We start from the raw sequence: 24950 nt of genomic DNA, 5'->3' as shown, positions 1-24950 counted from the left end.
GTGTCCTGCTACTGCCCCAGTGACACAGGGACCATTCTGTGCCTGGAGTAAACTGTCCTCTCCTCTGTCTCTCTCTCAGCCATGGCTGTGTAGAAATGTGTTTCCATCCGTAAAATGTCACAGCCAAAACTTTTATGCACTGCCCTGGGTCTGCAACGGCCTCCAGCCCCAAAGACTCAACTTCAGTAGAGCAGCCAAGGGATGGGGTGGGGCAGAAACACTGAGAAGCCCCTCCCCCATGTGCCAGGGCCCCAATGTCAGTGCCGCTGAGCCCCTCTCGCTAAGCCCACGGGTCAGGATAGCTGCTCCGGACACTAATGTCAGTGCCGCTGAGTCCCTCTCTCTAAGCCCACGGGTCAGGATAGCTGCTCCGGACACTAATGTCAGTGCCGCTGAGCCCCTCTCTCTAAGCCCACGGGTCAGGATAGCTGCTCCGGACACTAATGTCAGTGCCACTCAGTCCCTCTCTCTAAGCCCACGGGTCAGGATAGCTGCTCCGGACACTAATGTCAGTGCCGCTGAGCCCCTCTCTCTAAGCCCACGGGTCAAGATAGCTGCTCCGGACACTAATGTCAGTGCCGCTCAGTCCCTCTCTCTAAGCCCACGGGTCAGGATAGCTGCTCCGGACACTAATGTCAGTGCCGCTCAGTCCCTCTCTCTAAGCCCACGGGTCAGGATAGCTGCTCCGGACACTAATGTCAGTGCCGCTCAGTCCCTCTCTCTAAGCCCACGGGTCAGGATAGCTGCTCCGGACACTAATGTCAGTGCCGCTGAGCCCCTCTCTCTAAGCCCACGGGTCAGGATAGCTGCTCCGGACACTAATGTCAGTGCCGCTGAGCCCCTCTCTCTAAGCCCACGGGTCAGGATAGCTGCTCCGGACACTAATGTCAGTGCCGCTGAGCCCCTCTCTCTAAGCCCACGGGTCAGGATAGCTGCTCCGGACACTAATGTCAGTGCCGCTGAGCCCCTCTCGCTAAGCCCACGGGTCAGGATAGCTGCTCCGGACACTAATGTCAGTGCCGCTGAGCCCCTCTCGCTAAGCCCACGGGTCAGGATAGCTGCTCCGGACACTAATGTCAGTGCCGCTGAGCCCCTCTCGCTAAGCCCACGGGTCAGGATAGCTGCTCCGGACACTAATGTCAGTGCCGCTGAGCCCCTCTCTCTAAGCCCACGGGTCATGATAGCTGCTCCGGACACTAATGTCAGTGCCGCTCAGTCCCTCTCGCTAAGCCCACGGGTCAGGATAGCTGCTCCGGACACTAATGTCAGTGCCGCTGAGCCCCTCTCGCTAAGCCCACGGGTCAGGATAGCTGCTCCGGACACTAATGTCAGTGCCGCTGAGCCCCTCTCGCTAAGCCCACGGGTCAGGATAGCTGCTCCGGACACTAATGTCAGTGCCGCTGAGCCCCTCTCTCTAAGCCCACGGGTCAGGATAGCTGCTCCGGACACTAATGTCAGTGCCGCTGAGCCCCTCTCGCTAAGCCCACGGGTCAGGATAGCAGCTCCGGACACTAATGTCAGTGCCGCTGAGCCCCTCTCTCTAAGCCCACGGGTCAGGATAGCTGCTCCGGACACTAATGTCAGTGCCGCTGAGCCCCTCTCTCTAAGCCCACGGGTCAGGATAGCTGCTCCGGACACTAATGTCAGTGCCGCTGAGCCCCTCTCTCTAAGCCCACGGGTCAGGATAGCTGCTCCGGACACTAATGTCAGTGCCGCTCAGTCCCTCTCGCTAAGCCCACGGGTCAGGATAGCTGCTCCGGACACTAATGTCAGTGCCGCTGAGCCCCTCTCGCTAAGCCCACGGGTCAGGATAGCTGCTCCGGACACTAATGTCAGTGCCGCTCAGTCCCTCTCGCTAAGCCCACGGGTAAGGATAGCTGCTCCGGACACTAATGTCAGTGCCGCTCAGTCCCTCTCGCTAAGCCCACGGGTCAGGATAGCTGCTCCGGACACTAATGTCAGTGCCGCTGAGTCCCCCTCTCTAAGCCCACGGGTCAGGATAGCTGCTCCGGACACTAATGTCAGTGCCGCTGAGCCCCTCTCTCTAAGCCCACGGGTCAGGATAGCTGCTCCGGACACTAATGTCAGTGCCGCTGAGCCCCTCTCTCTAAGCCCACGGGTCAGGATAGCTGCTCCGGACACTAATGTCAGTGCCGCTCAGTCCCTCTCGCTAAGCCCAAGGGTCAGGATAGCTGCTCCGGACACTAATGTCAGTGCCGCTCAGTCCCTCTCTCTAAGCCCACGGGTCAGGATAGCTGCTCCGGACACTAATGTCAGTGCCGCTCAGTCCCTCTCTCTAAGCCCACGGGTCAGGATAGCTGCTCCGGACACTAATGTCAGTGCCGCTCAGTCCCTCTCGCTAAGCCCACGGGTAAGGATAGCTGCTCCGGACACTAATGTCAGTGCCGCTCAGTCCCTCTCGCTAAGCCCACGGGTCAGGATAGCTGCTCCGGACACTAATGTCAGTGCCGCTGAGTCCCCCTCTCTAAGCCCACGGGTCAGGATAGCTGCTCCGGACACTAATGTCAGTGCCGCTGAGCCCCTCTCTCTAAGCCCACGGGTCAGGATAGCTGCTCCGGACACTAATGTCAGTGCCGCTGAGTCCCTCTCGCTAAGCCCACGGGTCAGGATAGCTGCTCCGGACACTAATGTCAGTGCCGCTCAGTCCCTCTCGCTAAGCCCACGGGTCAGGATAGCTGCTCCGGACACTAATGTCAGTGCCGCTCAGTCCCTCTCTCTAAGCCCACGGGTCAGGATAGCTGCTCCGGACACTAATGTCAGTGCCGCTGAGCCCCTCTCGCTAAGCCCACGGGTCAGGATAGCTGCTCCGGACACTAATGTCAGTGCCGCTGAGCCCCTCTCTCTAAGCCCACGGGTCAGGATAGCTGCTCCGGACACTAATGTCAGTGCCGCTCAGTCCCTCTCTCTAAGCCCACGGGTCAGGATAGCTGCTCTGGACACTAATGTCAGTGCCGCTGAGCCCCTCTCGCTAAGCCCACGGGTCAGGATAGCTGCTCCGGACACTAATGTCAGTGCCGCTGAGCCCCTCTCTCTAAGCCCACGGGTCAGGATAGCTGCTCCGGACACTAATGTCAGTGCCGCTCAGTCCCTCTCGCTAAGCCCACGGGTCAGGATAGCTGCTCCGGACACTAATGTCAGTGCCGCTCAGTCCCTCTCGCTAAGCCCACGGGTCAGGATAGCTGCTCCGGACACTAATGTCAGTGCCGCTCAGTCCCTCTCGCTAAGCCCACGGGTCAGGATAGCTGCTCCGGACACTAATGTCAGTGCCGCTCAGTCCCTCTCGCTAAGCCCACGGGTCAGGATAGCTGCTCCGGACACTAATGTCAGTGCCGCTGAGCCCCTCTCGCTAAGCCCACGGGTCAGGATAGCTGCTCCGGACACTAATGTCAGTGCCGCTCAGTCCCTCTCGCTAAGCCCACGGGTCAGGATAGCTGCTCCAGACACTAATGTCAGTGCCGCTCAGTCCCTCTCGCTAAGCCTACGGGTCAGGATAGCTGCTCCGGACACTAATGTCAGTGCCGCTCAGTCCCTCTCTCTAAGCCCACGGGTCAGGATAGCTGCTCCGGACATTAATGTCAGTGCCGCTGAGTCCCTCTCTCTAAGCCCACGGGTCAGGATAGCTGCTCTGGACACTAATGTCAGTGCCGCTCAGTCCCTCTCTCTAAGCCCACGGGTCAGGATAGCTGCTCCGGACACTAATGTCAGTGCCGCTCAGTCCCTCTCGCTAAGCCCACGGGTCAGGATAGCTGCTCCGGACACTAATGTCAGTGCCGCTCAGTCCCTCTCGCTAAGCCCACGGGTCAGGATAGCTGCTCCGGACACTAATGTCAGTGCCGCTCAGTCCCTCTCGCTAAGCCCACGGGTCAGGATAGCTGCTCCGGACACTAATGTCAGTGCCGCTGAGCCCCTCTCGCTCAGCCCACGGGTCAGGATAGCTGCTCCGGACACTAATGTCAGTGCCGCTCAGTCCCTCTCGCTAAGCCCACGGGTCAGGATAGCTGCTCCGGACACTAATGTCAGTGCCGCTGAGTCCCTCTCTCTAAGCCCACGGGTCAGGATAGCTGCTCCGGACACTAATGTCAGTGCCGCTGAGCCCCTCTCTCTAAGCCCACGGGTCAGGATAGCTGCTCCGGACACTAATGTCAGTGCCGCTCAGTCCCTCTCTCTAAGCCCACGGGTCAGGATAGCTGCTCCGGACACTAATGTCAGTGCCGCTCAGTCCCTCTCTCTAAGCCCACGGGTCAGGATAGCTGCTCCGGACACTAATGTCAGTGCCGCTGAGCCCCTCTCTCTAAGCCCACGGGTCAGGATAGCTGCTCCGGACACTAATGTCAGTGCCGCTGAGTCCCTCTCTCTAAGCCCACGGGTCAGGATAGCTGCTCCGGACACTAATGTCAGTGCCGCTGAGCCCCTCTCTCTAAGCCCACGGGTCAGGATAGCTGCTCTGGACACTAATGTCAGTGCCGCTGAGTCCCTCTCTCTAAGCCCACGGGTCAGGATAGCTGCTCCGGACACTAATGTCAGTGCCGCTGAGTCCCTCTCTCTAAGCCCACGGGTCAGGATAGCTGCTCCGGACACTAATGTCAGTGCCGCTGAGCCCCTCTCTCTAAGCCCACGGGTCAGGATAGCTGCTCTGGACACTAATGTCAGTGCCGCTGAGCCCCTCTCTCTAAGCCCACGGGTCAGGATAGCTGCTCTGGACACTAATGTCAGTGCCGCTCAGTCCCTCTCTCTAAGCCCACGGGTCAGGATAGCTGCTCTGGACACTAATGTCAGTGCCGCTCAGTCCCTCTCTCTAAGCCCACGGGTCAGGATAGCTGCTCTGGACACTAATGTCAGTGCCGCTCAGTCCCTCTCGCTAAGCCCACGGGTCAGGATAGCTGCTCTGGACACTAATGTCAGTGCCGCTCAGTCCCTCTCGCTAAGCCCACGGGTCAGGATAGCTGCTCTGGACACTAATGTCAGTGCCGCTGAGCCCCTCTCTCTAAGCCCACGGGTCAGGATAGCTGCTCCGGACACTAATGTCAGTGCCGCTCAGTCCCTCTCGCTAAGCCCACGGGTCAGGATAGCTGCTCCGGACACTAATGTCAGTGCCGCTCAGTCCCTCTCGCTAAGCCCACGGGTCAGGATAGCTGCTCTGGACACTAATGTCAGTGCCGCTCAGTCCCTCTCGCTAAGCCCACGGGTCAGGATAGCTGCTCTGGACACTAATGTCAGTGCCGCTCAGTCCCTCTCGCTAAGCCCACGGGTCAGGATAGCTGCTCCGGATACTAATGTCAGTGCCGCTCAGTCCCTCTCGCTAAGTCCATGTGTCAGGATAGCTGCTCTGGACACTAATGTCAGTGCCGCTGAGTCCCTCTCTCTAAGCCCACGGGTCAGGATAGCTGCTCCGGACACTAATGTCAGTGCCACTCAGTCCCTCTCTCTAAGCCCACGGGTCAGGATAGCTGCTCTGGACACTAATGTCAGTGCCGCTGAGTCCCTCTCGCTAAGCCCACGGGTCAGGATAGCTGCTCTGGACACTAATGTCAGTGCCGCTCAGTCCCTCTCTCTAAGCCCACGGGTCAGGATAGCTGCTCTGGACAATAATGTCAGTGCCGCTGAGTCCCTCTCTCTAAGCCCACGGGTCAGGATAGCTGCTCTGGACACTAATGTCAGTGCCGCTGAGTCCCTCTCTCTAAGCCCACGGGTCAGGATAGCTGCTCTGGACACTAATGTCAGTGCCGCTCAGTCCCTCTCTCTAAGCCCACGGGTCAGGATAGCTGCTCTGGACACTAATGTCAGTGCCGCTCAGTCCCTCTCGCTAAGCCCACGGGTCAGGATAGCTGCTCCGGACACTTATGTCAGTGCCGCTCAGTCCCTCTCTCTAAGCCCACGGGTCAGGATAGCTGCTCCGGACACTAATGTCAGTGCCGCTCAGTCCCTCTCGCTAAGCCCACGGGTCAGGATAGCTGCTCCGGACACTAATGTCAGTGCCGCTCAGTCCCTCTCGCTAAGCCCACGGGTCAGGATAGCTGCTCTGGACACTAATGTCAGTGCCGCTCAGTCCCTCTCGCTAAGCCCACGGGTCAGGATAGCTGCTCCGGACACTAATGTCAGTGCCGCTCAGTCCCTCTCGCTAAGCCCATGGGTCAGGATAGCTGCTCTGGACACTAATGTCAGTGCCGCTGAGTCCCTCTCTCTAAGCCCACGGGTCAGGATAGCTGCTCCGGACACTAATGTCAGTGCCGCTCAGTCCCTCTCTCTAAGCCCACGGGTCAGGATAGCTGCTCTGGACACTAATGTCAGTGCCGCTGAGTCCCTCTCGCTAAGCCCACGGGTCAGGATAGCTGCTCTGGACACTAATGTCAGTGCCGCTCAGTCCCTCTCTCTAAGCCCACGGGTCAGGATAGCTGCTCCGGACACTAATGTCAGTGCCGCTCAGTCCCTCTCGCTAAGCCCACGGGTCAGGATAGCTGCTCTGGACACTAATGTCAGTGCCGCTGATTCCCTCTCTCTAAGCCCACGGGTCAGGATAGCTGCTCCGGACACTAATGTCAGTGCCGCTCAGTCCCTCTCTCTAAGCCCACGGGTCAGGATAGCTGCTCTGGACACTAATGTCAGTGCCGCTCAGTCCCTCTCTCTAAGCCCACGGGTCAGGATAGCTGCTCTGGACACTAATGTCAGTGCCGCTGAGCCCCTCTCTCTAAGCCCACGGGTCAGGATAGCTGCTCTGGACACTAATGTCAGTGCCGCTGAGCCCCTCTCTCTAAGCCCACGGGTCAGGATAGCTGCTCCGGACACTAATGTCAGTGCCGCTCAGTCCCTCTCGCTAAGCCCACGGGTCAGGATAGCTGCTCTGGACACTAATGTCAGTGCCGCTGAGTCCCTCTCTCTAAGCCCACGGGTCAGGATAGCTGCTCTGGACACTAATGTCAGTGCCGCTGAGTCCCTCTCTAAGCCCACGGGTCAGGATAGCTGCTCTGGACACTAATGTCAGTGCCGCTGAGTCCCTCTCTCTAAGCCCACGGGTCAGGATAGCTGCTCTGGATACTAATGTCAGTGCCTCTGAGTCCCTCTCTCTAAGCCCACGGGTCAGGATAGCTGCTCCGGACACTAATGTCAGTGCCGCTGAGCCCCTCTCTCTAAGCCCACCGGTCAGGATAGCTGCTCCGGACACTAATGTCAGTGCCGCTGAGTCCCTCTTGCTAAGCCCACGGGTCAGGATAGCTGCTCTGGACACTAATGTCAGTGCCGCTGAGTCCCTCTTGCTAAGCCCCAAGGCTCTCTGGAAAGGATCCCCCCGGGGTGGGTGGTGGCATACCTGGCCGAGTGCACACATAACCGTCCACACCTGCAAGGGGAAGCTTCTCAAGTATTGAAGCAGGGCTGCAGGTGTCTCTGTCTCTCTCTCCCTCTCTCTCTTCCTCTCTCAATTTTTCTCTGTCTCTACAACTGATGAGGCTGAGAGGGACAAGTGCCGAGGCTGTAGGAGCAAACTAAGGAGTGTAAAAGGACACAAAATACCTGTGGAGGCGGGCTTTTATTTTAATTTAATTTTAATTTTTACTTTGGTTTATCAGTATCTTTTTTCTCATTTTTTAAAAAAGTTTATTTATAAAAAGGAAACACTGACAAAAACCATAGGATAAGAGGGGTACAACTCCACACAGTTCCCACCACCAGAACTCAGTATCCCATCCCCTCCCCTGACAGCTTTCCCACTCTCTATCCCTCTGGGAGTATGGACCCAGGGTCATTGTGGGATGCAGAAGGTGGAAGGTCTGGCTTCTGTCATTGCTTCCCCGCTGAACATGGGTGTTGGCAGGTGGATCCACACTCCCAGCTTGTCTCTCTCTTTCCCTAGTGGGGCAGGGCTCTGGGGAAGCAGAGCTCCAGGACACATTGGTGGGGTTGTCTGTCCAGGGAAGTCCAGTTGGCATCATGTTAGCATCTGGAACCTGGTGGCTGAAAAAAGAGTTAACATATAAAGCCAAGCAAATAAAGATAAAGGTCAGTATGAATTTACCCTACGATGTCTAATTCCACTTCTATCCATAACTAACTATTCAGCCAAGAAAAATAAAATTTAAAATAATTTTATTGTCTTTATTTATTGGATAAAGACAGCCAGAATTTGAGAGGGGAGTGGGAGATGGAGAAGGAGAGAGACAGAGAGACACCTGCAGCCCTGCTTCACCGTTTGCAAAGCTTTCCCCCTGCAGGTGGGGACCAGGAGCTTGAACCCAGGTCCTTGTGCACTGTAACATGTGCGCTCAAACAGGTGCATTACCCCCTGTCCCCTGGGTTCCTGTTTATTAAAGAATTTTTTCCTCTTTACATCTTAATGCTTTCAGTCACCAAGTTGCAGATGCTACCATGATGCCATCCTGACTTCCCTGGGCAGACGCCCTCACCATGTGTCCTGGAATGCCCCCTCCCCAGAGCCCTGCCCCACTAGAGAAAGACAGATACAGGCTGGGGGTGTGGATCCACCTGCCAACACCCATGTCCAGTGGAGTAGCAATGACAGAAGCCAGAACTCCCACCTTCTGCTCCCCATAATGATATTTGGTCCTTACTCCCAAAGGGATAAAGAATAGGGAAGCTTCCAATGGAGGGGATGGGACAGGGAACTCTGGTGGTGGGGACTGTGTGGAATTGTACCCATGGCATCTGACACTGGCTCCAGGTAGACAGAGTCAGAATTATGCTCAATTACAGGAGCCTTTGTAGTAGCACAGAGAGTTTCTTGTTGTGGGGCACACCCCACGCACACACACACACACACACACACACACACTGAAACTGGGCACAGAACTGCGTGTGCAATTGTGTGTGTGTGTGTGTGTGTGTTGGGGTATACAGTGTAGGGATTACAGTTAGGGATGGAGAAGAAACATTAGGGACCCCTTTGAGGTGATAGAAATACCTTCATGGAGGGAGTCGGGCGGTAGCACAGCGGGTTAAGTGCATGTGGCACAAAGCGCAAGGACCGGTTAGGATCCGGTTCAAGCCCCCGGCTCCCCACCTGCAGGGGAGTCACTTCACAGGTGGTGAAGCAGGTCTGCAGGTGTCTCTCTTTCTCTCTATCTCCCCCTTCTCTCTCAATTTCTCTCTGTCTTTATCCAATAACAAATAAAAAAGAAGAAGAAGAAAAAAAGAAATACCTTCATGGTGCTAAGGTGCCATGCTCACAGCTCAAAAGGCTAATTAATCAAAAGGTAAGGATTGGCATGAGGAAAAAAGTCTAAAATAATAATAATAATAATAATGGTGGGGTAGGTGGCATAATGGTTATGCAGAGAGTCTCTCCTGCCTGAGGCTCCCAAGTCCAATGTTCAATCCCTCACAGCATCATAACTCAGAGCTGAGCAGTGCTCTGGTTAAAAAAATTTTTTTTTTAATGTCTATGTCAAGGCTAGCACTTGAGTGGATGGTGGCCTCTTTGTCTCCAAATATCATCTTGTTTCCAGCCCAGAATCTGGGCTTATAGAGGAAAGGGAGATAGGAGTGGGCCAGGAGAGGAGGAAGCAGCCGGCCAGAGCTGACTCCAGCATCTTAGAAATGCAATCACCAGTTCCATCTGTTTCTTTTTGTTGATGGAGACAGAGAGAAATTGAGAGGAGAGGGGAAGATAGAGAAGGAGAAAAAGAGACGCCCGCAGCCCTGCTTCACTGCTAGTGAAGCTTCTTCTCTGCAGCTGGGGACCGAGGGTTGAAAGTGGGTTCTTGGCCATGGTAACTTGTGTGCTGGAGAGGGTGCACCGCCGCCCAGCCCCCAGGGTGGTCTGTTTCTTCTAGAGCTATGAGACCCACTGCTGAGGGACCTCTGTAGGGTGAACTCTGGGGCTGGGTGCTTTGCCCTGCTTTGTTTCTCCCCAGGACAGGCTCCCGGGAAGCCACGCATGGTGCGTGAACACCTTCCTTACCATTAAGTGTCAGACCAGACGAGGGTCAGGAGGGAGATGGCGAGATGATGGCTAAAACTTGGAGTTTTCCGTGTCCGGTCAGTCGCCTATTAATACCTGGACGCTGGCAAGAGGGCACTCAGGTCACACATTCATTACAGGTGACCTCATGACGTGGAAATTGTGTTGCAAATAAAACCTAACAGAAATGGGTTTTCTTCAGCAAGTGTGTAGCAGGAACCCGTTTCCAGGTCTCTCCCCTTTGAGGTCCCGCCCTCATTCTGTAAGTGCACTGGGTATTATTACCAGTCTTGTCTGTTTTCTTTTGAAGACTTATTGTTATCAATTTCAAATGAAGTAAAGAGAATGTCACACGAGAGAGGGGCAGAGGGAGGAAGGGAGCAAGAGCGAGAGAAGAGGACATTCCGTGGGGCACTGGTCACTGAACTTGGAGCCTCAGGCACCTAAGCCCTGACTCTAACAGCTGAACTGTTTCTCCAGCCTATCACTCCGATTTTACAGAAAGCTGGTGCTCAGACTGTTCAGCCAGGGTCTTCAAGAGAAAGTTACTTCCACTCCAACTCTGCCTGTCTCTGTGACACAATCTGGGCCACACTCCTGGTGCCCCGGCCTGATGCCATCTCCCAAGGGCAGGGTCTGCGTCTCCCCTGTCCCCAGGCGCTTGGCGGTGACCCAAGAGGGAACTAAGGTTTTATTCTTTCATAATCAGTGTGCCTCGAGTTTCCGACAGGCCTGTTTGAGCAGCTCCTTCTTGTCACTTGCTGCGGTGGGACGCAGAAAAAGGAGGTTTGGAGCAGAAAGGGGGACACAATCCTTTATTTGCGCTGGCACCTCAGAGTTGGGTGAGAGAGAAACAGCTTGGAGGTAGCTAAAATGGCCGCCTCACGCAGCAACCTTTCCTGTGTCTAGTCACCGAAGTGAAAGGCGGGCAAGAGAGCGAGGTGCGGAAGAAGAAGGGCTTTTATGGGAGCAGCTCTCGCGAGAATGGGAATGTGGAGGAGTAAGCAGAGCACTGCAACCATTGCAGGCAATCAACAGTGCCCTGAGGGCACAACATGGCAGATGTGACTGCATCTGCACAATTTCCCAGCACCTGCTCAGAGGTGGTATAACGGAACAACCTCAGATTTCTCGGGGTGGGAATTCTCCATTGTGGTACAGGAGCCATTTCTGGAAGACGCTTGATAGTTAACTTTTAGTCATTTTACCAGCTTGCCAGTGTGTCTGGCTGCCAGCTCCTGCCTCTCTGTTGGCTGGCCTGCACTGTCCACTGAGCAGCAGATTCTGGTCACGTGCCCGAGGCCATGCATCCCTGAGGCCTCCCTGGGGGTACTGGGGGGCACGGCTCCTTCTGTTGTGCTCCTTGATGTATTCCGCCAGGGGGGCAGGAAGGGACCACAGAGCTTATGCTGTCACCTCTGTCAACTTGGGGAATCAACACTCTCTGCTTCTTTTCTTTTCTTTCTTAAGTATTATTGTTTTTTAAATTGAGATTTTACTTTTCTTGCCACCAGAGTTATTGCTGGGGCTCAGTGCCTGCAACAAATCCACCACTGCCAGCAGTCATTTCCCCCTTCTCTTCTCTCTCTCTCTTTCTTTCTTTTCTTTTCTTTTCTTTTCTTTATTTGATAAGACTGAGAGAAACCGAGAGAAGAAGGGGAAATGGGGGTGGGAGGGAAAGAGAGAGAGGGAGAGGGAGAGACCTGCAGCTCTGCCTCACTGCCTCTGAAGCCCCCTCAGGGATGGAGACTGGGAGCTCGAGCCAGGTCCTTGTACATGCAGCCCAGGGCACCCCTGCCAAGCTGCATCTCTGATTCTTTTCACATCCACAAGATGGTGGTTTCTGGGAAGAACCAGAGTCTTCCTCCTGGTGGTCACCCATTCACTTCTGTCTGCAAACGCCATTCTTGCTGCTCTCAGCCCTTTGTCTGATGATGTAACTCCTTGATTGTCTGAATCTTGAAGAAGGGGGCAGAAACAGGGGTCTTCAAAGTGCAGCAAAATACCTTCATGCCTGTGTATATGACATCTGAGCTAAGAAAGATAGATATACATGGCTCTGAAGAAATCAGAAAGGAGAAATAATTCATGACTTGTACGACTGAGGTTGAATTCGAATGTCTGTGTTCATACATAGAGTCTTGCTGGAACACAGCCACATCCATTCACTCAGCCGATCCCCCTGCTTCCAGCTTTCGTGCTTCAATGACACGTCTGTGATAGACACTGCACGGCCCACAAAGCTGAAGACACTTGCTGCATGGCTTTTTGTCAACAGCTGGTGCCAAACACAGGCCCCTGGTCCAGAGTCCAGAGGATTCTGTCAGGAGACAGAGTTTCCCAGAGCTACCTCTAGGGTGTGCTCCTCTCACGGAAGAGTGTGGTGCTGCTTCCAAATCCGACTTCCTGGGGCCCTAGCGGTATCTTCCCCCAATAGGGAAGGCTGAACTTGACCTCATCATTCTGGAGACCGCAGATCTAGGCAGTCAGCTTTCCTGGGTCTCTGCTGTGTAAATACTTAGTGTCTCTGTCACCGAAGCTCCAAACCTTATGGCCTTGTCCCTGCGGGGCACATGATTCTACCATGGTACCAAGGATTCTGGTTAGGAAAAAGAAAGTTTCTCTGATTGACCACTTAATTTTTATTTTGGAAAAATGTTCATATATATTTTCGGTTGCCTAAGTAAACGTTTGCCTACTTGAATCTAGGCCTTCTAAGTCTGGAGAGAAAGAGAGAGAATGGAAAGGAAGAAATTAAAGGGATATTGGTGTTGGATGAATTCACACGTTTTATATATTTTTCTTTTTGCCTCCAGGGTTATTGCTGGGGCTCGGTGCCTGCACTACAAATCCATTGCTCCTAGAGCCTATTTTTCCCATTTTTGTTGCCCCTATTATTATTGTTATTGCTTTTGTTATTGTTGGATAGGACAGAGAGGAATGGAGAGAGGAGGGGAAGACAGAGAGGGGTCTCTGATAGACACCTGCAGACCTGATTCACACTGCTTGTGAAGAGACCCCCCCCCTGCAGGTGGGGAGCTGAGGGATCGAACTGGGATCCTTGCACTTTGCACCATGTGCACTTAACCCACTGCGCTACCACCCAGCCCCCATCTGTTTTAATTTTAAGGCAGCTTTCAGTGGGATGACCAAACTGTGACCCTTACTGATCGGGCAGGGGTTGTAGGAGAGGCGTGGGCTACGTGTAAGCTGTGAACCTGGATCAATTCTTTGGCCTCCCAGAGTCCAAGTCTGTCCATAAATCGTTCAAATGCTGAACATATCACCTGCCTCATGAACTTGCTGGAAGGATTTGAGAGGTCAACCTCCTGGCATACACTCAGCACAGATCCATACTAACTTCTCTTCCCCTGACAAAGCCAAAGGAATCACTTCATTTTTTTTATTTGTTACCACAGCACTGCTCAGCTCTGGCTTATGGTGGTGTAGGGGATTGAACCTGGAGCTTTGGGCACGAAAGTCTGTCTGCATAACCATTATGCTGTCTACCTCTGCCCAAGGGGTCACTTTAAACATCTGAAACATTTCTCATTTCTTACTTACCTCAGAGTCCTGAAAAAAAAAATTGTTGCAGGGTTCTGGGCACTACAAAAGATGACCATAAACACTGTGAACATTGTGGGCTAATTAGACCTGCACTACTGACTTCCCTCCCTCCTTATCTAATTTAAATAATCCTGTGGCAAAAACCCTCTTTTTTATTTGCACCGTATCTTTCTCCTTCAAGTATTCCAGAAAGGTGAGTGGCCTTTGCCTGTGTTTGGGTCTTTCTGATGGACTTTATTTATTATTTTATTTTTTATTTGTAAGTGTGTTACAAGCTTGTGCGATTCAGGGCACAGCTCCACACCACACCCATCACCCAAATTGTGTCCACACCCTCTCGCCTCCTAACGATCACCACAGTTGTTCTCACAAAGTCTAAGGAGCTGTTTGTTCCCTTCTGGTTTTGTGTTTGTTTGTTTGTTTGTTTTTGTCAAGTACCTGTGTCTCAGTTCTCCAGATTCCACACGAGTGAGACCATCCGGTTTTTGTCTCTCATCTCCTTACTGATTTTGCTAAGCACCACCACCTCCAGTTCCACCCATTTTTGTCCCAAGGAACACAATATCGTCTTTTTTGATTGCAAAGCAGTATTCTATGAAGTACATATCCCATCACTTCCTTAGCCAGTCATCTGCTGATGGGCATTTAGGCTGCCTCCACTGTTTGGCTGTTGTGAATAACGCAGCTGTGAACATGGGGGTGCATGTGTGTCTGGTAGCTACCTGAGGGGTGTCTGACGGATACTGAGTGGGTGTGGGCTGACCTGGGAGATGGAGAGGGCCAGCCAGATCTGCATCCTGCAGGGCTGCAAAGACTGAGCTCTCACCCCCTCTAGCTGCCGCTGTGTAGACCCGGGCCTGAGTGAGGCTCAGCGGAGGAGCGCCTTTCCCGCAGCCCGAGGAGCCCATCAAGGGCGGTCAGCTTCCAGAAGCAAGTGCCCTGGTGCCCTGCCCCTGCTGTTACCTGTTGGCAGGCCCAGTGACCCTAGTCCTGTGTGGGATACATAGTAACAGTAATAAGAACATCAACAGCCCCAGTGACCCTAGTCTTGTGTGGGATACATAGTAACAGTAATACGAACATCAGCATGGCAGGTCTTCCATTATGGTTCAGGCACGTGAGAACCAGGACTTTGAGCACAGAGGTAAGGGGCTTCTCAACAGGGACTTTGAGCACAGAGGTAAGGGGCTTCTCAACAGGGACTTTGAGCACAGAGGTAAGGGGCTCTCAACAGGGACTTTGAGCACAGAGGTAAGGGGCTTCTCAAAAGGGACTTTGAGCACAGAGGTAAGGGGCTCTCAACAGGGACTTTGAGCACAGAGGTAAGGGGCTCTCAACAGGGACTTTGAGCACAGAGGTAAGGGGCTTCTCAACAGGGACTTTGAGCACAGAGGTAAGGGGCTTCTCAACAGGGACTTTGAGCACAGAGGTAAGGGGCTTCTCAACAGGGACTTTGAGCACAGAGGTAAGGGGCTTCTCAACAGGGACTTTGAGCACAGAGGTAAGGGGCTTCTCAACAGGGACTTTGAGCACAGAGGTAAGGGGCTTCTCAACAGGGACTTTGAGCACAGAGGTAAGGGGCTTCTCAACAGGGACTTTGAGCACAGAGGTAAGGGGCTTCTCAACAGGGACTTTGAGCACAGAGGTAAGGGGCTTCTCAACAGGGACTTTGAGCACAGAGGTAAGGGGCTTCTCAACAGGGACTTTGAGCACAGAGGTAAGGGGCTCTCAACAGGGACTTTGAGCACAGAGGTAAGGGGCTTCTCAACAGGGACTTTGAGCACAGAGGTAAGGGGCTTCTCAACAGGGACTTTGAGCACAGAGGTAAGGGGCTTCTCAACAGGGACTTTGAGCACAGAGGTAAGGGGCTCTCAACAGGGACTTTTAGCTTCTTTGGAAAGGGCAGCAGGATAGAGCCAGCTGCATCTCATTTAGCACAAGAACAGGCCTCCGGGGGCCAGACCAGCCAGCTAGGCTCCCCAGATACTGGCAGAAGCCCTGGAGGTCAGCACCCAGACAAGCTCAGACACGCTCAGACAAGTTCAGGCCACTTCCCACCCCACCATTGCTGGGAACGGGGTCCAGAACAGTGTGATGGGCAACCTTGCTGAGGGCTGCCAGTGCTCCCACCCCAGCTGCCCCCATTCCCTTCACAGGCCTGTGCCCCTCCAGCCCAGCTGCTGTGAGTGCAGGCTGCTAACATCTGCCAGCTGCCCTTTTTGCCAGGGAAGGCCCTCCCCCTAGACCTTTGCAGTAATGGGCTGGAGCAGGATACAAGGGCCAGCCCTCTGCCTCAAGACAGGGCAACTGGGGGGTGAGCCCAGCTCCAGGACTCTGGAGCACTGCTGGAAACCAAAGCTACTTCACAGAGCTTGCATCCTTGCTTCCCCCTCCTTCCCCATCCTGCTTCCCTCAGTCCCCTCCTCCCCTGACACTTCCCACCCTCAGGACGTCACTTGTACTTGTCTCTCCACACAGCCTGCAGGGCCCCAGACCCACTGCCCAAGACCCCAGCACAGCTCCTTCGCATCAGAGACATGCTTTTGACTCCTGGGTGCTTCCTGGCCTTGATCGGTCCCCCCAACCCTGCCTGGAGCTCCTGCCACTCTCCCGCAGCCCCTGCCCCCAGCAGCTGGGGCCTCTGGAGGAGGCAGTTACTTGGCCACGTGGAGCCCTGGCAGCTTTCTGGGAGGTATTATTCCACACCAGCAATATCCTTCCTGCTTATTGAATCTCGAAATTCATTTTCACACCAAAGACATCAAATACACGCAGACAATACAAGGAGGCTCCGTGGCGATGACTCCAGGAGACGGATAGCATTGTTCACCCTGTGGAGTTGTATGCAGCTATTATCAGTTGCGTCTGAGACCTCCAAGAAGGAAGGAAAGTTCGGCTTGACTTTGATGAGTGTCTGCAGAGGATGAACCTGGGAAGGAGGGAGGGAGAGAAGGCAGACTCTGCCCCAGCTCCATCGGCTCCATGGCTCCACCGGCCTTTGGCTCTTGGGGAGGTCTCAGTCTCTGTGTGGGTGTCCACTAGCCCACAAGCAGAAACCCAGCCTTCGGCAGCTCACCCTTAGCTTCTGCAGATGGCAAGGCCCACCCAAGGGTGTCAGGGTGGGGAATGGAGGCTGCTAAGTAGGAGCTCACAGGGGTTCTCCAAATATATGTACTTGAACTTTGTGGGTTCCTATCTGTCGTGGTCACGCGTGGGCGCACGTGAGGGCTGGGGTTGGCTTAGACTCATGTTGAGACGGCGGCTCTGTCCTTATTTCCCGGTGCGGTGGGACTTGCGCTGTCACAGAGGGCTGCGTGATCCTGTGAGCTGGGCGTGAGAGAAGAAGGGAAGGCTGACCCGTGAGGACCGGGCTGTGAAGGGCGAGGCCTGGTGCTGGGCTGGGCAGACAGAGGGACTGTTTGCAGAGCTGCTGTCTTGGGAGGAAATGGCAGGAGTTGACTCGCTAGAGACACCAGGCAAGGCCACTCCAGCAAATCCCTCAGCAGAGAGGAGGTTGTCGCTGACATGAGGGAGAAAGGCTCTTGCTTGGTTCTGAGTAATGGGGGCCAGTCGGAAGGCTTGTGGTCAGGTTAGGGAGCGAGAGACTAGGTGGCCCCAGGAGCTCAAGCCTTGATGGGAGTGGCTTTGCCCTCAAACCAAAGACCCAGCTGAGTAGAGCCAGGGGGAGGTGCTGCCCGGCCCATGTCTGCTCACACTGTGAGCAAGTCTGTGTTCAGACTCCTTCCCGGAGTGGCTCCCATGCTGTGAGGTGAGCCGACAGGTACAAACCCAGAGACAGCCCCATGCTGCGCTGGGAGCAAAGGCCCAGAAGAATTGCAGTCGGACCCAGGAAGGAACAGGCGCTGCTTATAAAGGGTGCTGCCCTGGGGTCACATGGCTCTGGTGTGTGCAAGGTGTGTACCTGTGACAAGGTGTGACAAGAGCCCTGCACCGTCCCCGTTCTCTCCTTGGTGGCTTCTTCTGCCCGAGTGTTCTAAGGCAAAATCCTGGCCACGTATGGCTTGTCTTCAAAGTCAACATTCCTAGTTCCAGTAGCTAACTAAGCCTTTCACTTAGTTGAAATGGCTGGATTCTACCCCTAGTGAGGGGAGTTGGAGCAGCAAGACCAGCCCTGTCACTGCTATGTGGAGGAGGACTAGACAGGAGAGGGCATAGCTGTGCTGACCTTCTCCTTAATGTCTTCCCTGCATTTTTTTTTTTTTTTTGCCTCTAGTCGCTGGGGCTCGGAGCCAGCACTATGAATCCACTCCTCTTTGTAGTCATTTTTCCCCTTTTCCTTCCATTTTTTTTTCTTTATTGGGGGATTACTGGTTTACAGTCGACAGTAAAATATAGTAGCTTGTACATATGAAACATTTCCCAGTTTTCCACAGAACAATTCAACCCCCACTAGGTCCTCCTCTGCTGTCCTGTCCCAGGACCCGAACCCTCCCCCACCCCAGAGTCCTGGACTTTGGTGCAGCGCACCAGCTCCAGTCCACCTTCTGCTCTGTGTTTCCTTGTTTTTCAACTTCTTTTAAAAATTATTATTAGTGCTTTAATAATGATCGACAAGATTTTTCGATAAGAGGGGTACAATTCATACAATTCCCACCACCAGCGTGCCATATCCTCTCTCCCCCTTGGAAGGATCCCTGCTCTGATCCCTCTGGGAGTCTGGACGAAAGATTTCTGTGGGACACAGAAGGCTGGAGGTCTGGCTTCTGTCCTTCCATTTTATTTCATAGGACAGAAAGAAAACCTGAGAGAGGAGGGGAAGATAGAGAGGGAGAAAGACAGATAGCTGCAGACCTGCTTCATCATGTATCAAGTATCTCCCCTGCTGGTGGGGAGCTGGGGGCTCGAACCCTTGTGAAGGTCCTTTTGCTTAGTACTATGTGCACTTAACCAGGTGCGCCACCACCCGGCCCCCTTCTCTCCCCAGTTTTCATTCTCACCTCATCCTCCTCCTCCAGATGACTCCCAGATCAGAAGATCCAGGCTGTTTTCGTTCCCATCACCTTGGGCCCTTCCTAAGCCAAGAGTAGAGTGACCTCAGGCCTGGTGACTCTCAGGGCCTGTAAAGCTCCTGGGGCAGCATCTAGCTGTCAGTGTGGGCCACCCACGAGGGGTCACAGGGAGCGCCTAGGGCTGACACCCCAGGGTGAGTCACCTATCTACTCACCAAAGTCCCCTAAGTCTTTTGGGAGGTGCAGGAGTAGCGGTGCTGGGTCTGTGGTTCTCACCCACACAGGTGTTCCTCTCATCTGGGCAACTGGAAATACGGTGTCCGTGAATTCCCGTCATTGGACGGGGCCTCGAGACTCTAATCTGTGAGCCTGTGGGATATGACTTCTCGGTGGGAGCACTGGGTGGCCCGTGGACACACGCTCTGTCTGCTACCTCATGGGACAGCGGTCATGTTGCCAAGTCTGAGTCCTCTCCAGCCTGGACGTGTGTGTGATTCCAAAGTGCAGAGCCGTGTCCATGTGGGACACAGAGCATGAACTGGGAATACATTTCTCACACACGGGGGACACGCAGCATGAACTGGGAATACATTTCTCACACACGGGGGACACGCAGCATGAACTGGGAATACATTTCTCACACACGGGGGACACGGAGCATGAACTGGGAATACATTTCTCACACACGGGGGACACGCAGCATGAACTGGGAATACATTTCTCACACACGGGGGACACGCAGCATGAACTGGGAATACATTTCTCACACACGGGGGACACGCAGCATGAACTGGGAATACATTTCTCACACACGGGGGACACGCAGCATGAACTGGGAATACATTTCTCACACACGGGGGACACGCAGCATGAACTGGGAATACATTTCTCACACACGGGGGACACGCAGCATGAACTGGGAATACATTTCTCACACGGGACACGGAGCATGAACTGGGAATACATTTCTCACACAGGGGACACGGAGCATGAACTGGGAATACATTTCTCATGTGAAATCAGGATAGGACGGTGACTAAGTTCTGCAGCTTAGCCCAGTGCATCCTGGCTGGTAGATGCCTGCTGGGAGCAGCAACAAAAGCAGACATAACTTTGACATGACTGAACAGGGACCACTCTCCGTGAATATTACTACCAAGTGACCTGTGTGAGGGGAATAGAGGCGATAAGCAGTAGCATCACCTGCTTCTCATGGCATTTAGCCATCCCAAGCCCCCAACACCTCTCTCCTCAAAAACAGGCTGAGACCAGCATGCAGGAAGCCCACCAGGGACTGTTCTTAGATTGATCCTCGTGGAAGGGTAGGTGGGGACGAGGTAGGACTAGGGGGTGGGAACTGAGACCTTGCCGTGAAGCCTCAGCCAGCCCAGGAGGTGTGGGAATCTCAAGATGGGAGGACTCCAGAGCTGTCTCAAGAGTGTCGGGCCTTGATGCCTCTGTGCTGGCCAGTCACTGCACATGAGGCCCTAAGAAGTGGGTGTGGCTTTGGGCCAGGAAGCCAAGTCATATCCTACCGGCTCACTGATTAGAGTCACAAGGTCCCATCCAATGACAGGGGATCTGAGAACATCACACCTCATTACTCATAATGAGAGGGACAATAAGTCCTAGAGGAAACAAAAGCATTCAGGTCTAGGGGCAGGGCCCTGCTTTCCCAGTGAAATCTAGACAAGCCAGTGAGGTTGCCTACAGCCTGCTGGCTTTAGAGGGTGAGCATGGCCCCCTGGGGCTAGAGTCTCCCTGGGGAGGAGTCAGAATAACGGGGACTGAAGCTCAGTTTACTGGGGACACATCTGTCACTGCGTCTCATCTCAAGCTGTGGCAAGGAGGCCTTGTGAAGGTCTACAGCGAGCCAGATGTTGCTCAGTGGCTAGAGCACAGAACTTGCGTTTATCTGCCATCTGTTTCCTTCAGAAACACGTGTGCTGGAGCAGTGCTCTGCTTCTCCTTCTGCCGTAAGACAAATCAACATAGCTTCAAGAAATAATAATGAGCTAGAACCTGGAATTCCACACATGCGCACATAAGACTACAGTGGTATATTCCCTTTTCCGTCAAAGAAAAACGAATGACTGACCTTGAGTAAAACGTATAGTTTGAAGTGCTTCGCTGCTGAGATGGTGCAAGTCAAAATGACTTGAGGGCACAGACCCTGAGCTGAGCCTGGCTTCCTTCTTCCAGTGGGTAAGCTCAGGGTAACAGGGCGAGAACACACATCCTTGCTCTGTCGTCTCCTGTGTCAAGGACCGACTCTCAGGAATGAGCCTAAGACAGCACAAGGGCATATCTTTCTGTCTCCCTGAATTACATCACATCATGACTCTATCAAAAGCATGACCAAGGCCCGCAGGTACTGATTCCCACCTGCTTGTTACCACGTGACTGGAAAAGACAGCAGCTCACAAGCCACCTGACTCTGGAACACAGAAGTCAGGTATTCGCCGACTGGCGAGCTACCATCAGAAAAACCTTCTCCAGTGTCCGGGGAATAGATAGCTGAGTTGTGGGGCTGTGAGCCAGAATCTTCAGAAGACTCTCGGGGCTTCTCCTTGATGTAACAAAGACATCACAGGATAAAAGGAGTCCGTAGCTAAGATTCCCTTCCACCCCTCGCCCAGCGGTTCCCAAGCTTGAAACACATCAGAACCCCTTGGAAGCAGATTGCCGGGCTCCTGCAGGAGGTTCTGATTCAGTTAAGTCCTGGGTGGGGACCCAATTCTGTGTCTCTTACCAAGTTCCTAGGTCACCCCCACTTGAGAAACTCTATCTGTGGAGCAATGTCCAGCAGACTCTCAAAAGTGGGAGGAAATAAAGCAGGAGACAGTTTCTTTTGCAACCTTTCTAATAGTGTTTGAAAATGATTTTTACGTGGTCACTTTAAGCATTCTTCATTTTCTCTCTCTTTCTCTTTTTCTTGACAGCTGAGAAGAACCTGGAACTGACTGCACTTGAAGGTGCAAAGAGTGACGAAGGCCTTGTGATCATTAACTAGTAAGTTCCCAGGGATTTCCCTTAAGAAAAAAAAAAAAATCTTAATTAAATATGATGGCAGATGACAAGATCAGCCCCTGCAGGTGATGCATTTCCCAAAACTTCCAAACTGAGATGTTTACCCATGAGAAGGCAATCTACATGCCCGGCTCCCTCGCTGACTCATCCAAGTGCAGAGAACTATCGATCTGACTCCTATAGCACCTCCTGGGTGTATTTGCGGCCTGTGGAGAGGTGGGGGGGGGTGTGTAGAAAGAGATCACAGACAAGCCTGCACAGCACAGGGCCAAGTGTGTGCCTCGTGTACCGGGCTTGGAGGGTGGGTGTAGGGTGGGTGTTGGGATGCCCCGGAGCTAAACTGGAGGGTTGACAACCTCAACCCAGCCAGGCTGGTGAGAGGGACGGAACTGGCCCTTTATTTGAGGGGGAGATTCCTTCCCTCAGGGTCCAAGGGAGGACACTTTGTCATCCTGGGGCTCTTCCTTCTCAATCCAATAAAGAAAAAGCGACAGGTGGGTCTCTGAAGGAAACTGTATTAAAAGCCGAAAAACCACAGAGGTACAAGAAGAAACGCCCATCAAGTCACGCCACTTGGAAAAAGGTTCAGAAAGTTCATTTTCAGACATAACAACAGATCAGTGTTCAGTGCTCCCCCCCCCCATTCAATAAATCCAAAACCAAACAAGGAACTTCAAATGCAATTATGTTCAGATACAAAGAGCTTCTCTGACTACGGCAATAGCAATTTGATTTTTTTTTTTTTTACTAAAACTTTCATTTAAAACGGTTATTAAATATATAAAACAAACACACAGGATTTGGTCATGTTCTGCCTTGAATGTAGGGCACGTAGGTGCGGGGGGGGGGGGGGGAAGGAGGGCGGGCGCGCTGGGGACGGGGTGGTGTTGCGACCTAGGGTTAAGGGCCCCATTCCCCGCGCCGTCCTCCAAGTCGCGGGCGCCACCCTTGGGTGCTGGGGCCGGCTGGCCCCGTTCGCTCGCTCGCTCGCTCGCACAGACCTCGCGCCGCAGGCGGCCGGGGCGTCTCGGGGCCCCTCCCGGGAGACGCCGAGGAGGACGCACCCTCGGGGGTCGCAGCTCACTTGGGTGCCGTCCCCCCGGGGGTCCCCGCGGCGGGGGCGGGGGCGGGGGCGGCGGTCCGGCGCTGCTCCATGCCGTTGGGCAGGAAGCCGGCGATGATGGGCACCGGCCAGATGAGGGCGGCCACGCTCCACACCACGATGACCAGGGTCATGAAGCAGGCCACCAGCGTGGACTCGATGGGCTTGCGGTTCAGCCGCCAGCCCGGCTCGCCCTGCAGCTCCTCCAGGCTGAAGTCCAGGCAGCAGAAGTGCAGCGGCTCGGCCTGCAGCCACGGCGGCCCGGGCGGCTCCGCGGCGGCGGCGGCGGCGGCGGCGGCGGCGGCGGGGTAGGCGGGCAGCGCGGAGGACTGCCCGGAGGCGGAGGCGCGGAGGCGGTCGGCGCGGCGGGCGCGCCCCCAGCCGCAGCCCACGCACAGCCGCAGGTCCTGGGGCGCGCCGGCCGCCAGCGCCAGGTGCTCGATGAGCAGCGGGGACCCGACGCGGTGGAAGGCGGCGGCGAAGAGGGCGCGGCCGTGCGCGTTGGTAGAGAAGAGCAGCAGGTCGCAGGGGAAGCCGCGCGGGAGGCCCCAGCGCACGAGCAGCGAGCTCAGCATGGGCCGCTGCACGCTGATGTTGCAGGGCGCCTCCGCGGGGCCCCCCGCGCCCCCCGCCCACGCGGAGGCCGAGGCGTTGGAGGGCGCCCCCGGGAGGCCGCGGGCGGGCGGCAGCGGGCAGGCGGCGGCCAGCAGGGCGGCTAGCAGGGCCAGCATGGCCGGGGAGGGCGCCTAGGGGTGCGGGGCCGGGGCCGGGGTCCGGGCGGGCGGCGGCTGCATGGCGCGGGGCCGGGCGGGCGGAGGACGAGTCCCGGGCGGCGGCGGGGCGGCGGCGGCGACGGGCGACGGGCGACGGGCGACGGGCGACGGGCGAGTCCGGGGCGGCCGCGGGGCTCGGGCACCGGCAGCTGGCAGCCCGCGGCGGCGGCTGGGCGCGGGGATCCCTCTCGGCGCGTCTGCGTCTGGGCTTCCCCGCCGCCCCCGAAGCCGAAGCGGGGCCCTCTGACCGCTGTGCTGTGCGGGTCCCGCGCTGCCCGGAGCAGGAATCCCCGCTCGGCTCCGCCCGCCGCCCCGCACCGCCCCAGACTCGCGGTGGGCGGGCTTCCTCGCGCGGGGCGGGGCGGGGCGGGGCGGGGCGGTGCGGGAGGGTGCGGAGCTCTGGGTCGGGCGCGGAGCTCTGGGTCGGGCGCGAGGCGGAGCCTGGGGGACCCGGCGGCTGCGGGGCGGCTGCGGGGCGGCTGCGGGGCGGCTGCGGGGCGGCTGCGGGGCGGCTGCGGGGCGGCTGCGGGGGCGGCTGCGGGGCGGCTGCGGGATGGCGGGGGCCCGGGGGCGGCTCCGTCCGGGGTTCGGGCCGGGGCCGAGCGCGGATCCGGGGCCGGGCGGCTGCTGGGGCTCCGTGGAGGGTCCCGGGCCGAGGCTGCGGGAGAGGCGGGTCCTCAAGGGGCGCTCGTGGGTCCAGCCCCCGCCCCGCGTCCCTCCCAGGGGTCCCCGGGTCCCACTCGCTTGACAGGAGGGGAAACTGAGGCCGAGAGCCTGTCGGAGACGCGCTCCGGCCGGCTATCCCTGCCTTCCCACAGTGTCTCCGAAGGGCCCAAAGCCCCTGGCACAAGGAGCCCACCGGTGTCCTTCCCACAGGCAGCAAACTCAAGGAAAATTCCGAGACCCGCTCAAGCCGGGTGGAGCGAGGCCGCTGGACTGGCCCCTGCCGAGCTGCTCTCTGAGATCCGGCCGTGCCCTCATGCCAAAGGACAGGGCGCCCTGTTAGGGCAGTAAATGGGGGGAAGCCTGGCCCCGCCTGCTGGGGAGGCCTCACCCCTGGCCCCCACCTGCCTCCTGGGGAGACCTCACCCCCCTGGTCCCCACCTGCTGGGGAGGCCTCACCCCCCTGGTCCCCACCTGCTGGGGAGGCCTCACCCCCCTGGTCCCCACCTGCTGGGGAGGCCTCACCCCCCTGGTCCCCACCTGCTGGGGAGGCCTCACCCCTCCCCCCCAACACCCAGCGCTAAGGCATGTGAGTTGACACAAGCTAAGCTGTAGAAAGGACCTTCCAGATGAACCAGACTTGGCAGGAAGAAAGGCAAAGGGGGGGTTGGCATGACGGTCACACTTTGCCCCCAGCTTGAAGCCCGGCCTCACCACACTGGAGGACACTTTTTTAAAAAAAAATAAATTTGTTCTTTTTAAAAATATTTATTTATTCCCTTTTTTATTGTTGTAGTTATTGGTGTCGTCATTGTTGGATAGGACAGAGAGAAATGCAGAGAGGGGGAGAGAAAGAAAGACACCTGCAGACCTGCTTCACCACCTGTGAAGCGACTCCCCTGCAGGTGGGGAAC

General features: G+C 55.7%; 1 protein-coding gene and 1 long non-coding RNA gene across 2 annotated transcripts; both read right to left on the bottom strand.

The window, feature by feature from the left end:
- Window positions 1–16764: 16764 nt before the first annotated feature.
- LOC132541772 (uncharacterized) lies at window positions 16765–19474 on the bottom strand. The gene is made up of 3 exons (XR_009552866.1): window positions 18684–19474; window positions 18457–18531; window positions 16765–16825 (listed from the first exon to the last, which is right to left on the bottom strand). It is a non-coding gene; the product is annotated as an uncharacterized LOC132541772 (long non-coding RNA).
- A 2523-nt stretch (window positions 19475–21997) lies between these two features.
- TMEM158 (transmembrane protein 158) lies at window positions 21998–23412 on the bottom strand. The gene has a single exon (XM_007531456.3). The coding sequence runs from the start codon at window positions 23329–23331 to the stop codon at window positions 22579–22581; it is 753 nt and encodes a 250-aa protein (XP_007531518.2). The 5' UTR covers window positions 23332–23412; the 3' UTR covers window positions 21998–22578.
- Between the last annotated feature and the right edge of the window lie 1538 nt (window positions 23413–24950).

This window comes from Erinaceus europaeus, chromosome 12 (assembly GCF_950295315.1).
Source record: "Erinaceus europaeus chromosome 12, mEriEur2.1, whole genome shotgun sequence".
NCBI classification, from domain to species: domain Eukaryota; kingdom Metazoa; phylum Chordata; class Mammalia; order Eulipotyphla; family Erinaceidae; genus Erinaceus; species Erinaceus europaeus.
Note: the sequence above shows the minus strand (reverse complement) of the source record. Positions and strands in the feature narration are given on the sequence as shown.